This window comes from Nycticebus coucang, chromosome 11, assembly GCF_027406575.1.
Source record: "Nycticebus coucang isolate mNycCou1 chromosome 11, mNycCou1.pri, whole genome shotgun sequence".
NCBI classification, from domain to species: domain Eukaryota; kingdom Metazoa; phylum Chordata; class Mammalia; order Primates; family Lorisidae; genus Nycticebus; species Nycticebus coucang.
In genome coordinates, this window is record NC_069790.1 from 40,811,220 (window position 1) to 40,830,202 (window position 18,983).

Below are 18,983 nucleotides of genomic sequence, written 5' to 3' on the forward strand. Positions count from 1 at the left end.
AGTACAAATGTATTCATAAAAAACACAGGGATGAAATTTAATTAACATATGGAACATACTACACTGGACATTTTATTATATTCCCTCTATGTAAATGACAAGCACAATATCACTAAACACAAAGAACTATAAAAATTTTTGGAATAGGCTGGGTACAAAGGCTCACACCTGTAAACCCAGCTCTTTGGGAGGCCAAGGCTGAGGACTGCTTGAGCCCAGAAGCTTAAGAGGTTGAGGGTACAATGAGCTATGGTCATAGCATTGCACCGACGCCTGGTGACAGAGAGAGACTGTTTCAAAAAAACAAACAAACAAACAAAAAAACAACAACTTTTTATGGAATTTTACTTAGAGAAGTAAAGGCACCTGGTTAGAGAGGGTCATAGAAACTTTTGATAACAAAAGAAAATTAGAGAAAATAATCTTTTTTTACTTGCTCTTTGTGCTATCTTAAAAAATGATAGTAATAGAGATAATGAACTTGCTCACATAAAAACAAACAAACAAACAAAAAAAAACCAGGTTGTTAACACATGAGGTCCAGAGCTGTTCTTGTTATGTCTGAAAAAATTGCTTATGTGCTCTGCCATAAATTGCTCTTTATTTGATACACTAAGGCTACACCTTATTATAGTGCATATGAGTCAAAGCTGAATTGAGGACATACAGTAAAATGTAAAATCTCAGCATTGTACTAATGGCCTCTATCTGATTTTTAACTCTACCCAACTTCTTTTCCAAAAGATGAGAAGTTCCCTAAATTTAACATGTAAAATTTTAAACACCAACAAAGAAATTCCTTTGAGCAAAAGTTGACAAGAACACAGATTATTTATTCAACTCATCTCTTTGCTTTTCAGATATAAAATTCAGATGTACCTCAACAGATGAATAAATTAATATATTTATTAAAACATCTGATCAAAAATGTACCTATTTCCAATTCCTAGAAATACAGCCAGAGCAGTCATTTTCTCCAGCCTTGGAAAACTAATTATCAAACTCTAGTTAATTCCTTATCACCTCTACAGTTCATTTATTTCAAAAGTTTTCTAGTCACCTCTTTATAGCTTGTTAACCTAACTCTGCACAAATAATCTTGCTTCATAATTTTCAAAGACTAAGGACTTCTGATATTTCCTCTAGCACCTTTTCTTTCTACCTTGGGGTTATGTTACCTATATTTTCCTTCCCCATTTCAAAGGTAAAGTGTCCTCTTCCTTCCTCTCTGTAACGTTAGCACATTTACTTTCACCTGTGATCCTACCCCCTAACATGAAATCCTTTTAAGATTTTGTTACATTGATTATTTGGAATATTCAGGCTCTCCTTTTCCATTGGAGTTGCCCCTCTAGGCTGACAGCGTGCTAGTAATTCTTGAGAAGTAGTGTGTTTTCACAGAGTCTGCTCATGTTTTCAAGCCCTGGAGCTATAGTTTATTCACTATCAACCACAACTGTTCTCTCAAATGTTACCAAATTTAAAGGCTTTTGAAAAACATCCCCCTCTGTTTCCTTTATACAGTAACATTCTCCCCCTCCGTGCTTGCCTTGCCATCACTCCGACTTTTCCTCCTTCCACAATTTCTAAATTCAAACACCTACGTTTGTGGCCTTTCCTTTTTTCTCTTGTCAAAGCCACTCAATATCCTGACTTCAAATGTCATTTATAGGCAGAATAACCTCCTAAAATTTACAGTTCTTGCCTTTAACTCTCATAAATTCTAGCCCAAATTTCTCTGGAATGCTAGACATTTTAAATCTCTGCTTATATGTGTACCAAATTTCAATGTGCGTGTTCTAATATTAAACATTTTCTGCTTATCTCTGTATTTTATCCCCACCGTTAGGTTTACCCTCACTCTCCTTTTTACCCCAAATCTAATCAGTTGCTAGTTCCTCCCGATTTGTTCTTTACATTGTCTTTCATCTGCATCTGACTAAAATTGTTTGTGCTTAAGGCCTCTTTATTCTGTCATGAACTTATGAATATTTCTGAGTGGCTATAGGAGTCCCTCAAAACTTCCTTTCAAATTCTTTTTTTTTTTTTTTTGAGCAATAGAGAGTTTCAAGCTGTCACCCTGGGTAGAGTGCTGTGGCATAACAACTCACAGCAACCTCAAACTCTTGGGCTTATGTGATTCTCTCGCGTCAGCCTCCCAAGTAGCTGGGACTATAGGTGCTCACCACAATGCCCAGTTATATTTTTTGTTGTTGGCAGCTGTCATTGTTGTTTTGTTTGAACCCTGGCAAGGTTCAAATCCACCAGCCTCGGTATTATGTGCCCAGTACCACACCCACTGAGCTACGGGTGCTGCCTATCAAACTCTTGCCAGAGGGTTATTTGGATACAACTTCCACCATGTTCCTTTGCTCTCAAAAGGAGCCTAATGTTATGCCCCACTATTACCATTTCTGTGCTCTGTATTTAGTCAAATTAAATCATAGTCTTCTACTCTCTGTAAATGCCAAACTCATCCTTGTTGCTAATTTTTTTTTTTTTTTTTTTTTTTTTTTTTTATTGTTGGGGATTCATTGAGGGTACAATAAGCCAGTTACACTGATTGCAATTGTTAGGTAAAGTCCCTCTTGCAATCATGTCTTGCCCCCATAAAGTGTGACACACACTAAGGCCCCACCCTCCTCCCTCCATCCCTCTTTCTGCTTCCCCCCCCATAAACTTAATTGTCATTAATTGTCCTCATATCAAGATTGAGTACATAGGATTCATGCTTCTCCATTCTTGTGATGCTTTACTAAGAATAATGTCTTCCACTTCCATCCAGGTTAATACGAAGGATGTTGCTAATTTTTTTAATCCTCTCTTTCTTTCACTTACTTCATTGTAGGCACAATCTCACCTGTAAATTCAAAGCATGTCTCACATGTCATCTGTCCCACAGAGAATGAATGGGAACTTCCAACGTCCAGGCAATATTTTCTAGCCCTCCTTTAGATCACTTGCAACTTCCAACTTTCTATTATGAATGTTCTTTACACAGAAGTGTAATGTCATTGGAAAAAATGTGAGATTGGTGACAGAATTCTGGTGCTCCTACTTACTTATTGTGGGATCAGAACAAGTTAGGAGTATCATAAAATACTTAAGTATGTCTTCTCACTACCTTTCTGTCTATATTTGTAGCTTACATTTTGATATTTTTAAATCTTTACCTCTTTTTTGTTTAATCCTATTTTAACAAAGAAAATACATCTCTCTCTTTTTTTATTCTTATAGGAACTTTTCTCAAACTCCTAACACTTGTCTTTCTGGTAAAACTAAGTACTGATTTCTCATTATTATCTCATTTCCAAGTTTTAAAAAAACTATTTTCTTAACTATCTGTCTCACTGATTTTAAGTTATATTATTCATATTATCTTATGTGATATTCAGAGCAAACCATTTCCTTATGTAGAAATCACTGCTGTGATAAGCCCTAAAATTCAAGGCAGCAACTACCGCAACAGAAGATTCCATACCAATATACTGGACAGTACCTGGGAGGAGGTACAACCGATTCTCTGGGAACACTGAGAAAGCACTCAGAGAAAGAGTGATATTGGAACTGGAAGTTGAAGAGAAGTAGTTCAAGAAATGGTGCCATGGAGAAGGGGAGAATGGAAGGGGAGAAAGGATGAGTCAATGCTTAGAATTTTAGAAGAATCGGGCTTTGGGGGAATGAAGTGGGCCGAGAACACTTGAATTTGAAAAGAAGGAAGATGGTAAATGTTTCTCATATCAACCATTGGGAGGTAAGAGATGGCATGGAATTTAAAAGAGCTTACACTTGAGTCTATGCAATGGGGAAGAGAGAAAAGATGTAAAGTTTAGAGAATAATAGCAACAGCAGTTTATGATAACTGCTATGATGCCATGATAGTGTCTGCCTAGATACTAAAAATATTTGGTATTAAGATCCATACAGGGTTTATCAAAATTAGATGAAAGTTGGCAGAGAAATGGTAAAGAGTGCAGGTTAAGAGTGCACCTGTGTGCTAGTAGTTCAGAGCCTCCTGAGAGACTGGCAATACCAGTTAAAAATGTCTATCAAAGCACCCTCAAGTCACAGCTGGCTGACCACAAATGTGTGTATAATAAATGCACGAGCCTCTCTTCTAGTACACATTATTTTCTGGGTTGAAAATTAAAGTCATTATCTCACAAAATTAAAAAGAAAAATAATACCATATTTTAAATGTAAAGAAATTCAAGTAAATCTCTGGCAAACCTTATAAATGAGAACTAATCATTACTGCAGTAAGTATGGAGCTAAACTTCACTGCAATTTGTTGAGGAAGAAAAAGTGACTGTAGAAAAAGTTATGATCAAGAAAAGAGATTAATAAGGAAATAGAAAAGCACATTAGGGTAAGTAAACATGATCTTAGATATTAAGATTTTATAATCATTTTTAAGATTTTATTATCAGAAAAAAATAGCAATATATACAATTTTCCCTTTCCTTCCAAGATTTTCTAGTTGGAAAAACAAGCTATCTCCATTTACATTAGTTAGCTTATAGGTTTATTATTCTTTTACATTCATTAAAGCAAACTCCCTTCCCAACTACCCAACGCCCTTCCCAAAGATTTCTATTAGAAAAACTTAAGATTTTTAATGACTTAAATACAATAACATTTCTTGGGGGAAAATAGCCTGTAATTCCAAACTTAGAATTCAACTGGTCTGAATTAGCGATTATATTTGTTGCTGTAAAATCGGCAGTAAGTGAAAGTAATTTAATTTTACTTACTGTTCATTTCATTAATATTTCTTATCCTTCAAGGACAAATTATCCATTGTAATCACTAATACTTTTCTTCAGATAAGCAAATCAATCTATCAGGACTGACTAGCAGACTACATTTTATCATTCCTAAATAACTTGTCAAACTTTTATGTTGCATTAATATTGTATTCCTAAATACATTTTTCTGCCTTCACATCCACAATCCTCCATAATGTCTCCCTAAATCTAGACACTCATGGCGGAAAGAGATATATAGAAAATAAGGAATTTTTATGAACCTACTAAGGATAAGATTTGATCTTATAGAACTAATTCCAATAGCCTATACTGGTACCAAAACAATTTTCCTTAAGAATAGAGGAAAATGGTTATAGATTACTACTTCTTCCTTGATGTAACCAAAGAAAAAGACCAGTAGAATGCATGGCTCTAAGTAGATACTCAGTGAACAGTAGGATTATTACTTTGGCCTTTTTGATTCTTGTATACTTTAGGTCTTCTCTAATTTCAAACCAGGTATCATGGGGACTTAGGGGCATTTGTAAGACATCAGGTTGAATTTCCTAACCTGTTTACCCTGCTACTAACCAGGCAGCTAAAAAAATAAGAACTCTGCCATTTGAGACCAGTGAAAATGACAGTTTCTTCCCCTTTGTAAAAAGCAATATATCTTCCTCCTGCCATAAGTCCCAGTTGACTAGTAAACACATAAAGTCATTTATGAGTTCTGTAAATTTGTTGAAAAGTCAAGGTTTTGCTGTTCTATGTAGTTTAATTTTCCCAGATGTATTTTGTACATTCATGTCTGAGTAGGGTCGAAGTGTTCATCTTAGAACACTTAGAGCAGATCAGAAATCTGCTCATTTCTGATCAAATTTCATTAAAAGTTATATTCTCCTAGTTGGCAATCCCAAAATGGACTGCTTGCTTCTGAAAAGAATAAGGTGAGCTTTAGTGTTTCCTAGTTATGCCTTGATTGACACATAGCTCTGTTGTTGTTGTTGTTTTCCATTCATTTCCTGTTTAACACAGTTGGTGAATGCATAGAAAAGTTTACTGAACTACTTGTGAGTTTTCAATATAATTTCCTCTCAAGAAATATTTTTCCTTAAAATAACTTTTAATATGTAGCAGGTATGTTTATTCTAAACTAATTTTTTTCATTTCTACTACCAGCATTTGTTGGTGTACGTCTGCCCAATCCTCAATTACCTGTCACCTCAAACATTCGCTTCTTGAATGAAGTGACAACATTTCCATCCTTCCGCCTGAGTAAGGGGCTGCTTCTCCTCTCTGCCACTTTCTGTTTTAACCTGGACCGCACCTTCAAGTTGGGCTCAGAGGCTGGGGATTGAGACAGAGAAAATAGATAAAAATTAAAAAATAGAGAGCCAATTGCTCCTGTGTTTTTTAAGAAAAAGTCTCACCCTTTTCTTGGTCCCTTCTCATTCTCAAATGAAAAACCCCAAGTACATAAATAAGGCATTGACTCTAAATTAATTAAACAGACAAATATAGTAATCAATTTTATGGAATGTGTGAAGTGTTTCTCTACTTCTCTACATATGAAAGCGTAAAAGGAGTAAAAATATAAATTTTCTAGATATTTTTCTAGCAGAATTGGGATTGTTAATGGGAAGTTTAATCACTAATTATGTTTGGGTCAGATTAAGATTTATTACACTTCTTGTTGGCCCTCTTAATTCTCCCAAGGGTGAAACTCAGTAACCACCAGAACAGTAACTTAATGTCATTTTAGAGACTCTGACCTGACTTCTGGTAACAGAAGACACCTCTGTAGCACATAATTTATGTCTAATTCTAACTCCTGGAATGTTTCTTTGTTAGTAGTTTCTAACCTAAAACCCTGGGAAAACTTCCATGGTATAATAACACCAAACTGGATAGAATCACTGTGAATAAAACTTTCTATATATTCTGTACACTATCAGCAAGAAAGGAAGCCTGGCCAATTCTTAGAATTAAAAGTTCAGAGTCTGGTTATATGTCCCAAAATATAATGTACATTATTCATATATATTACCATTTCTTTGGTTAAATTATTCCAAATAATGAAGCTCTATAATTACTTATAATTTATTCAATTTTTAAGTATAATAATTATACTTTAGAAGATTGTACACATTGGATTGAGTTTCTGTAGTAAAAGTGGATGATGGTGGTGGAAGTGGTAGTGACGATGATCATGAAAGAAAAGGATATTTCTGATGACAACTAACAATTATATAATTTTTTTCTATGTTACAATATTGATCTAAGTGTTTTATCAATATTAACTTGTTTACCACAAAAATATCCATATGACATAGGTACTATTTATAATTTGATTATGTCAATGAGGAGGCCAAAACACAGAAACATGGTAAGTAACTTGCCCAAGGTTACAGAGGTGAAAGAGGATGAAGCCAAGATCCAAACCCAGGCAGTCAACCAGCCACCTCTTTTTTTCCAAATAGTGAAAATATTGCTTTGCTACCTTTCCTTATGTATGAACACCACAAAAATTACTGTTTTTCCAAAGGACCACTAATGACCTATAGCAGATTCAATGTTATAAGGCAGCCAGACTTTTTGACCAGTGGAAATACTTTCTTCGAAGGAATTTATATTTTTGTCAGACTACAAAAGGTATCAAAAATGGAACTTACAATCTTCCCCTTTTTTCCCACTTTCACACTTTAAACATCTATAGTTATTTTTCTCTTCATTCTTTTCTTTTGAAAATACTATAAAGGCAGAAATTCAGGAGTGTTGAGAGAGATCAGGGCTGAGAAAAAGAAGCTCAGAATTATAGAGACCTGAAATGTATCTCTTGCTAGGCCTGCCATCTGAAGACAAACAAGCTAAATAACTTTGGGCAGGATGAAGCTTCTTCCCAGACCTTCCTAGAGGAGGAACCTCCTTTACCTTTAACATAAAAGTCTGAATCTCATTTATTAACACTCAAATCATCCAACATTAAAATGAGAAAATGGGACTGTATTAACTTAGATTGGTTTCCCGTTATACATTTAAAAATTCCTTTAAAAAAAATCAATCTTTGTGTCTGAAAAGCTATAGGTAATAAAACTACTCATCTAAAACAGTGGTCCTCAATCTGTAGATCACTGACCCTTTTTAAACAATGAAAATATATTGAGGCATTAGGAAGATTGAGAACCACCGATCTAAAACCTAAAAAGGAAAAATGAGGAACTATCAATCCTTAGATGCTGATTATATTGATATCTTTGGTAGCCTTGCTTATAACCTAGAACAAAAATCACAGATTCTTAGGACTTGTATGTAGACATGACTTTACAAAGAAACCTAATGGACTGAATGCTACAAATTGGTTATCCAGAGAAAATAAATCAATTGATTAACCACTTCTAAAGGCTTCTAAAGGGAGTGGGTAGACAAGAATGTAGAGTTGGGTCTGCACAACACCCCTTCCCAGCTCTGGAATTTTTAGTGAGATTCTAGTGCTTTCTGAGCCTGATTCTTCATGTGTAAGACATAGACTAATACTTCCTGACCTCACAGATTGTGGCCACTCAGCACCTGAGAATAACTGTGAAGATGTGAGTAAATGTCAAAGGGAAGAAAATGTTTGTGGAACTTATATTATTGCTGAACGTCACAGAGCTAGGAATGGCCAAGCCAGCACTGAGTCCCCAGAATCTTGTGGATTCTCAGTCCTGTCCTCCTCCCTCTCCTAACATGCATTACACCAGCTGGGGCAAAGTGTCTGCAATCAAGACAAATATGTGCTGACAGTTTGGAAAAACAGCATATGCCTCTTAAACATTTTATATGAAACTTAGAATTTTCCAAGCTTCTGAGAAAGAAATGATTTTTTTAGGTCAGCAGATAGCTTTCACTCCTATGAGAAAGGGCTGGATATACAACTCTTAGCTTTTGTTTTCAATGGCCAACATAAGAAAGCAAATTCCAGAATGGGAATGAGAACTAGATTCTAGTCTTCCATCTTTCACACTCAAAAACTAATAACTTTGAAGAATAGTCTTGCTGAACATCAGTTCGTTCATACCCTTGTAGTGCCTGGAGTCAAACAGATGTGTGTTTAAATTCCTGCTCCACACATTAGCTGTTTGGCTTTGAATGAATTATTTCATATCTTTAAATCTCAATTCCAAAAGTTAAAATGGGGACAGTTTTTTTTTCCGGATTTTCTCCATTTTCCCCACATAAGATTCCATTTTCCTTTCAACACCACGGGGGCTGAATCCTGGAGCTGCAGGATTCTAGTCTTTTGCTGGTTGGATTTTATTTGGGCTCAAGCCACTGGCAGGACAGGCTGGTGAGCAAAGGGCTCAGCAGCCATAGCACCGGTATTCTCGCTGTTAAACTATGCCATCACTGGCCACAGCACTGTGTCTTCCTGACTTCAGCTCCCTCTGGAAGCACCTGCTCCTTGCTCTAGCTCTCTAGCACTCCAGCAATAACTTCCTGTCTATAACCCTTCACCCACAGCTGTGGGAATGGCTTCTCACTGTAGCTATTTTCTAGATACTCCCACATCTCTGAGAAGTTCCTTTAACCCAGCTCACTTCACTGTAAACAGTCCCTTCATAAAAGCCTATGACCCATGCTGCGTAGGTCTGTTTCCTGCCAAGACCTTGGTTAATACAGTCCTACATACTTTGCCGTTACAGTACAATCAAACGAAACAATACCTGGTACAGGATAAGCCAGTAGCTCTTAACTGGGAAAGGTTTTGCTCCCAGTGTGTGATGTCTGGAAACATTTTTGGTTGCCAGTATGGGAATTGCTACTGGCATCTAGTGGGTGGAGCCAGAAAGATGGGCCAAATATCCTATCATGCACAGAACAGCCTCCCACAACAAAAAATTGTCTGAACTCAGATGTAAGCAGACTGTAATAAGCAGTCAGTCAATGGCAGGTGTTAATAACTATGCTACTCTGGGGTGGTTAAGAGAGATAATATCTGCTAGAGACTCTCAAAAAGGATGTAGAAGGGAAAGAGAGGAAAGATTATCAGAAACATGTAGTTTCAAAAATACTAAACTATTTTAGTAAATTTTATACTTAGACATTGATTTTTTAAACATTTTAATACTGTAATCCCAGCACTCTGAGAGGCCATGGCAGGCAGATCACCTGAACTCACAAGTTTGAGGCCAGCCTAAGCAAAAGCCAGACCCTGTCTCTAAAAATAGCCAGGCATTCTGGTGGGTATCTGTAGTCCCAGCTACTTGGGAGACTGAGGCAAGAGAACCATTTGAGCCCAGAAGTCTAAGGTTGCTGAGAGCTATGATGCTACAGCACTCTACCAGGGTGACAAAGTGAGACTGTCTCAAAAAATAATAATAATTAATATTTTTAATAGCACTAATATTTATTTGTAAAAACTAGTAAAACTAGAAAGTAAAACTAGTCAACTTTTTTTGGTTGGTGGATATATACAAAAAGACATAATTCTCGATCGGAAAGGGTCATATTTGAGACATTGTGTGATTTTGTATCTATTAATTGAGGGCACAAGGTTTTTAAAACTAGGAGTCACTGCTATACTGTAAAGTGCAAAATAAATTTATTTTCAGAAAATATAAAACTTCTTTGAGAAAAGGCCTCTTTCCAATGGTTCTAGCAAAAGCATTTTTCCATATTTCAATACTTGTTTTAAGTCATAAGAGATACTATGGCCATCATAAGCATGAGGGGATGGGATTATAAGTAACCATCACTTACTCCTCAAAAGGCTTTATGAAGTCATTCCTAATGTTTCAGAAGCCCACACACCTAAGCTCTGCATGACATCTAGCTGAGGAGTAGAATTAATGACCTAGAATGCTGACTCAGTTTAGAGTTAGAGTTAATTCTAAGTTCAATGCTCTGGTCTCCCCAAAGGCTAAAGATTTTCATGCCAGTGACTTACTAATGGAATGCAAATCCTCAGAGCCAAGAAAGACAGCACTAGCTGCGGAAAAGTTCTGCCTGTGTATGAGTGTACTTCATGCCTAGTTGCACTAATTGCCTTTCCATTTTCATCCCACACTCATTCTCTACATCTCAATTAATCATGGAAACAGAAAGCAAGCTTTTCAGAGAGTGTGCTCATCTGAGATGAAGATCTTGCATCAAAAATTGATTATCATTTAAGTGGAAAAAATCAATATTAAAATAAGCAGGACAGATTAAAACCTTTCCTTTTTCCTTTAAAAGAAAAAAAAAAACCTAAAATAAAGGAAATAGAAAATATTTGAAAAACATATCATATACGAATGGTATTTCAAATCTTTATTCCCACACCAATCTCCATGGCACAGAACAAACAGATGGCAGTTTATGACAATGAAAAATGGGAAAGGAATAGTAAAGTTAGGTAGCAGAAACAAAAGTTAAAAAAATTAGGATGCCAAGACATAGTAAGTAACATGGCCCACTCTTGTCATTTGATTAAGAGATTGGTGTGTGTGACTGTGTACCTAAGGGTGTGGTGTCGTTTCTGCATACATACACAAATGCAGGCACACGAGCTATCTTTTATAAAAGCACACACGTCTCTTACACAATAGACCAGGATTGATTCCAAAGCTAACTCTTTCAGGTATCTACTGTACCATGGGTGAATTACGTAATCATTTTAACATCGATAAAAGAGCTGTGACAATGCCTACCCTACCTCTTGGTGGAAGACTGAAGAGGTGGAATAAAACTCCTGACTCAACAGGTTGTGTATTACAAAAAAAGTTGTTTGATAGATTGATGTTCAATAGTGTTTCATGTCCATGTATAAGACTAGGGAACTTAGGTAAAAATTAAAAAAAATAAAATAAAAAACAAGCAGAAAAAGGGGTGGCTACCGTTGGTCTATTCCTTTTCCTAAAGCAATTCTATAAATAAATAAATAATACTCTTTTTTTGGAACTTTTACTCAGTATATTTAAAATATTTATTAATAAATGACTTTACATATTTTCCGTAGTGTTTTTATTTATCTGTTTATAAATTCTATTCTCTTTAGTTCTAGGTATTAAATATACCACCATCTACTAAAGGTTACTATTACCAATGTGCATTTTGATCCTGTTCACTCTTAATCCTAGGTTATGAATATTTTTTACACTAATAACTTAAGAGAAAAATATTCAATACCACATATCATGTTATATAAGGTTTTCAATTGTATTGGGTACGATCATAAGGAAAAAAAGGAAGAAGTTTCCATGGAGTTAATATTATTTATTTATTTATTACTTAAGATGATCGATTATTAATCAAGATCGATTACTGGATTGATTAAGGTTTCTTTATGCTAATGTATATTTGGGATACTTCACAATTTAGGTTTGGTTGTATAAGTGTAAGTGAAGGTCAAGCCCTCCTGGCAGCGTAGATCCTTTTCCTTTCATTCTCTGCTCTTCCCTGGGGTACTAAGTATCTGTCAGATTCCCCATTCAGCCTCTCCCTCTCCTGGGTTTCTCCTGCTATCTTCTATCCTCAGGATCCCCCAAGGAGCTACCATATTACAGAGCTCTGTCACTTGGAACCAAACACTTGTTATCTATCATCCTTTCACTCTCTGGCTCATTTGTCTTTTATGAAGATTATATTTCCTGGCTAGTTCCCGCCAGAGTCACTCCACTCACTCGAGCTAGCACTGTACAAATCCAACCCATATGAGAATTATTCTATCAAAAAATAACTACAATTATGAAAGACACTTTAGAGACACAGTAAATCTTTTAATGTAGTTGATCAAAAGACTTGGATTGCTCTAGTGAAAAGTTTCATACTTAGACAAAGGCTATTTATTTTAAAAAGTAGCACTCAGCATCATATAATAAATCTAATACAGCTCATCCCTTTTTGGGCTTAGATGATATGAATCTTTAATGTTATGAATCAGATACTATCCATTTTAATATTGAGGATCAAAATTTCTAATTTAGGTTATTAAGAAATCATTTTTAGAGGAATTTTAGCTTCTAATAATTAATCATACCTATCGTTAGCATATGAATATAATTTCCTAAGGAAATTATAATACATTCATATTTAATTGAGAACTACTACTGCAAACATCTATATATTCCCTTATTACAAATTTACCAATTATGTCTATTTAACAGAGAATTTTTTTTTTTCAAAAACCACATGTTAATTGTTATGTTTCTCAATTTACAGTGTGGTCTTCTGAAAAAGTGTTTATTTTATAACAATATTGATAGCTTTCTTCAAATTATTTAAGTCATATATGTTTGAGTTTTTTTAAAGAAAAAGAAAATTGTATATACCCTGAAAATGTTTCCTCTGTGTTTTATTTATAAAAATATTTAAAAATGAGAATTATATTATATTTCTGATTATATACTATTTGATCATTTAACAATATGATTCCTTTCCTTAAAATGATCTCATTTATTCTATTTTTCACTTAAAAATCTATTATGTCTTTTCCCAAGAAATCATATATTATTATTATTTTTTTTGGAGACAGAGTCTCACTTTGTCACCCTTTTAGAGTGCTGTGCTGTCATAGCTCAGAGCAACCTCAAACTTCTGTGCTTAAGCAATTTTCTTGCCTCAGCCTCCCAAGTAGCTAGGACTACAGGTGCCCACCACAACGCCTGGCTATTTTTAGAGACAAGGTCTTACTCTTGCTCAGGCTGGTCTTGAATTTGTGAGCTCAGGCAATTCACCTGTCTCAGCCTCCCAAGTGTTGGGATTACAGAAATAAGCCACTGCGCCAGGCCCTATATAGTATTTTTAAAATCCATTACAGGGATATATGACATATTATTTATTCATATTTACATGTGAATACACAACAGTTCATTTAAGCACATGATAATGTTGGACATTTAAGGGGTCTATATAGTTTTGCTTTGGAAGACAGCAGGGTGACACACATCATTATGAATCTCTTTGGCATTTTTGTGAACATTTCTTTCCATCAAGGAAAACAGGGATTTAATTCTTAGTTTCCTCACATACCAAAGTAATAAAAATGACTTCCTCTTTATAAATAGGGGAAAAATATACCAATAACATTCATGGGAAAGAGTATTACCAAGTCACTGAAAGCAGCTTGGGGCAGCATGGGAAGACAATACCAGGGTCCCGGGTAGCAGAAACATGGTTTAGAAGGGAAGGAGTGGCCATTCTCCCCGGTGTCCATGGATGCCTCATCTCCTAAGCTAGAGTAGAGATCTCTAAAGCTCTAAGGCCCATGGCAGGGAACCTGCTTCCCTCAATTTAAGAGCAGTACTATAGGCTGAATACTGTTTCTTCTTCCTCACTAGCATTTCTCAAGAGTACTTGGCACTCAGTAAAAGTTTATTGAGGGAATGAACAACATTCAAATATGCTACTCAATACTGTTTTGTTTTGTTTTTTAATATTAAGATAAACAGAAGATAAAATAACTTCCTACAATTTTTTATGACATTTTAGGTACAAATTTTCATTTTTAAAAGAAAAAGATACTTTAATCAAACAATGTAATTCCAGATAGAAACAAATTATATTAACATGTTATAAAATATTTAATCACTTTTTATAGTTAATATTAAAACCTGCTATTTAGTTGGTTCCATTGTTTAATTAAATAATAACATTAAGAACCAAAGCTGACATTTGAAAAGGGAACACTTGTACACTGTTGGTGGGATTGCAAACTAAGCCTCTATGGAAAGAATTATGCAGAATCCTCAAAGAACTAAAACTAGACCTTCCATTTGATTCTGCAATTCTATTACTAGGTATCTACCCAAAAGAAAAAAAAAATCATTTTACTATGGGGACATATACACTAGAATATTTATTGCAGCTCAATTCACATTCGCCAAGATGTGGAATCAACCCAAGTGCTCGTCTACACATGAATGGATTAACCAGTCCCATAGGTATAGCTCTGTGGTATATATATATCATGGAAATTACTTAGCCATTAAAAAAAAAATGGAGACTTTACATCTTTTGTATTAACCTGGATGGAGATGGAGAACAATTTACTTAGTAAAGTTTCATGTGAATAGAAAAGCCAGTATCCAATGTACTCAATACTAATGCAAAACCAGTAGATGAAAAACACAATTACACTCAAGTAGAGGGGGAAGGGAGGAGAAAGAAGAAGGGAGAAGGGAGGAGGGAGAAGGACTGGTGTACTCTTACCTAATAGGCACAATATAAGGGTACGAGGCACACCCCCAGGTGAGGGGCACAACTACAACTTGAACTTTACTCCTAAGAAACAAACAACGATACCTAATGGTCTGTACCCTCACATTAATCTTAAAAAAAAAATAAGTATGAATAGTAGACTGTGAACAATGCTCTGTGATAGGTGTATAGCAGAGCATTGTGGCTGGTCATTTGCCTTGAGGGGACATCCTTCAGGGCTAAGTGAGATGCTCACAGGAAAGGCAGGAGGAAAGTGCTGCTCTGCAGAGGAAACACTGGAAACACTCTCCAAAGGAGAGTGCCCGCAAATTCAAGAAATGGGGATAAAATACTCTGTGGGGGCGGGAAACTAAACAGAAAATAATGCTTCAAAGATAAGCATCAAGCAAAATTTAGCTAAATTGTAAAATAATAATAGAGGTAATTCAACCTGTATCTTTAAAATCCTCTTTTTCTGGCTCTTTCTTTTCAGCATGTAGACATGGTCAAATCTTCTTCATTCAAATTAAAAATAAGTCCCATAGTTATAGATCTTATTAGCTACTTCCTGTATTTGTACTTTACTTCATAATCAAGTTTAAAAAAAATATAGTCTTGTATTTGTCACCACCACTTCCTAACCTCAAAATAGTGCAGTATGGCTCCAGCACTCACTCCTTCACAGGAGTTACCCTGCTGCAGACAATGTTCAGAACCACAAATGTAATAATTGATTTTTGTGTCTTTCCCAGTACTTAGCAACCATGTAGATTCATAGTGGTCTCAATAAACAGTATTATAAATGTTATTTGAATAAATAAATATATGCCTGCATATATCCAAGCATAAAATTACATCAAAAGGCTGGGTTACAAATATCATTGAGAAGAACTAGATGAACTTCAGTTGCTCTAATTTCTAAGAATTTCTTGATGCTGAATGTTATGGAAAGTAATCTTAAATATCAGATGTGGAAGGCAGAAAGAATTTCACTGTTCTGGCCAGCATCTCAAATCATGACTTTTAGAGTCAAGAAAATCCATATTCCTTTTAGCCTGGCATACCTCCATATGCTAATTCCTTTCTATGCTTTGATTTTTCAAATATTTTATTAAATTTTATTTAAGTATTATTTTATTTATTTAAAGATAATTTTCAAAAATCTATATAGCAACATTTTGAATCAGCAAATACTATCTTTTCTATAAATCAACTAGCTTATGGATGTGTTTTTATCTTCTTTGATCCCTTTTCTAAAATAATTTTATTCTTTACCTGAAGCCCAAAGGTTTAAAATAAAGTTATACTTCTGACTTTTTATTTCAAAATTTAAATAACATGTTACTCTGGGGAAATCTGAGTTTATAGATATATTTATGTATTTTTTTCTTAAAGAAAAGTCCTTTTGGTTCTAAAATTCCATACATATAAATAAAAATACAGAACTAATTGCTCCTTTCTGCTATACATCTTTCCATAATAAACTAATTCCTATGTATGCATAAAATTGTACTGCATACTTTTTTAGGCAGTTTTATTTACCTCTTCTAGGTATATCTTTTATATGCTATTTTAAATAGAAATACCAGGAAAAGTAGCTCTCTTTATGGATATAAAACTTTTTAAAACATGCTCTCTACCTACATAGTTCATAAGAGCTACATGTATAAACACTGGTGTGAAATGATTGCTTGAGACAGTGGGAGCATTTTAATGGGAGAGATCTGTATTGAGTATAGACCAGTTTTTGATAGTGACACAAACCCAGAAAACCACCTTCTAAGTCATGACTGTATGATCAGGGAAAGTAATACTTATTCCCAATAATTCCCTGGATATCACTGTGAATCTAAACTTTACTATACTGTCTTGGTACTCAGCATGAACCCTACCTTGTTAAAATCCTAGAAGTCTTGAGCAGTTTCCTAGTCTTAATTCCACCACTGTGTGATATGTGTTAAATATTATTTAATGTTTCTGTGCCTCAATCTTCTTGTCTCCAAATATGGAAATATGGGTAATAAAATACATTTCCCTGGCCTTAACGAAATCAGATATACTGAATGGAATAAATTGAAACAACAAATAAAGCAAATCACTGTCTAATTTTAAATGTCATGAAATTCCCCTTATAGGTTTTTCCTCTTTAATATTTACCTGATGACTTTTAGTTAAGTCCCATAAAACTGTAAGATCACCCTCTTGTTTGCCATTTCATTCCACGGTAATTAAAATAAGATAACACAAAAAGGACTAAAACATCAACTTGATATCATGAAAAACCTTGTTTGCTTTGTTTTTGTAGGACTGATCTATTTACAGCCATCCATAAGTAGGCACTCAATCTCTTTCCTCCAAAATATTATTGCAAATTAAATTATTAAAAATTCTTCAGTAAAGAGACTTCTCCAATTTTTAAGTATTTAAATTGATGTACACTAGCTTCTATTTTAGTTAATATATTTACTTATTTCCTGAAAGACTATTACACAGCATGAGATCTCTGAAGATGCTGCAGATACTATGCCAATTGAGCTACAGCTAGATATTGCCCTCAAGGATTCTCAACTGAGTAGTGAATTTAATTTTAATATAGAGATACATGCACAGAAATATGTCCAGGTACATTTGAGCATACATATTTGGCATAAACAGTAAACTGAGTATTCAGGGTGGCCTGGTGGATGAGAGGAGGGCAGCAGGTAAAACTTAACAGAGAGGAAGTATGCATCAACTAAACATTTGAAGATGAGCATGAAATTTCAAGCAGATATTTTAGGAAGAGGAAGGAGAATTTGGAAAACCAGTCATGAATGGCTTGTGTGGGTGTGAAAGAGAAATATTTATATGTGGAATTTCAATTTCTTCAATATTGCTAGGGCAAAGAGGTATGGGGTGATGGATTGGGGAGAGAGGAGAAAGCAGGTTGCGGGGTGAAGAAAGAGAGTTGGTGTTTGCTGTGGAAACGCTTTAACCTTACACATAAAAGAGTAGTTATCAAATGGTTCTTAAAGGGGGTAGGAAGGTAAGATTTAAATTGTAGAAAGATTTAGGGTTGCCTGGACAGGGCTAAGAAGGAAGCAAAGAATAGCTTATAACTGGAATGGGGAATGAACTAAAACAGTAGGCATGCTAATAAAGATGCAGTTTAAGAACAAACAGTAGTTACTATCAGATAAGATGAGAGAGAACTAGGCGCCTGGTTGTGGCTCCCAGATTTCTGGATTAGGTCACTATGTAGAAGGTAATTCTAGTTTAATTTCTTTAGAGAATCACATTGCTCAGTTAATGGATGTAGCTTTCTGGCCAATCTTGTCATGTACATATATATTTAAATGCCCAATTACTGCTACTTAGAAATGTTATCTCTCTTAATACAATGTCAAATCTTTTGATGCAACCACTGGTCTATTTGGGTCTTCACAATCCCTCAGATACATTTGGGTACCATGGATGAGCAGCGCCCACAACCAAGGGTCAGCACTAATTTCTGGCCGATAGGAGTTGGTTCTTTCCACAGTTTCTATACTGTGTTTTCCTATTTCAAAACCTCCAAGTCACTTGGGAAGTTGTTATTATTTATTTATTTTTTTGGATTTTATAACCTTTCTGTAAACTTTAAATTTAAAAATTTAAAATCCTTTATAAGGATTTTATAACCTTTCTGTAAACTTTATGTTTTTGGTGCATCAACTTTATGTATTGGTATATCAATCCTGCCTCAGTAGAATTAATACCTTTTCTTATTATCTTTATCATAAATTTTCTTAAGAATATATATTTATAAGGAAACACTATTATTTATTTCAAACTGATGTAAAAAGTAGAAATTTACTCTGGATTTATCAGGTGTCCCCAGAATCCTTTTCTAAAAAGACCTTGTAGAACTTTACTTACACATGTTCTAAATTTTCTTTGGATGATTGTCCAGATAAAGAAAAGTTCAAATAAACTTCAAATAAAATGGTAAAAAGTTAGTAAGACAAAGTGCACTGTAGAGAACTTTATCCTAATGGAAACTAAGCACCTGGCAGGATGATGCCTCCGCAGCACAAAGATGTCCACGCTTCACTCATCAGA

General features: G+C 34.9%; 1 protein-coding gene across 15 annotated transcripts in view; it reads right to left on the reverse strand.

The window, feature by feature from the left end:
* The window catches only part of HDAC9 (histone deacetylase 9), a 1,013,994-nt gene that overhangs the window by 377,976 nt on the left and 617,035 nt on the right, over nucleotides 1–18,983 (reverse strand). For 9 of the 15 annotated variants that reach the window (XM_053609475.1, XM_053609477.1, XM_053609481.1 and 6 more), the window contains one exon: nucleotides 5,964–6,095. The exons of the other annotated variants lie outside the window; for them this stretch is intronic. In XM_053609475.1, the coding sequence (XP_053465450.1) occupies nucleotides 5,964–6,095 (132 nt within the window). The remainder of the gene's footprint in view (nucleotides 1–5,963; nucleotides 6,096–18,983) is intronic. 15 annotated transcript variants of the gene reach the window in all.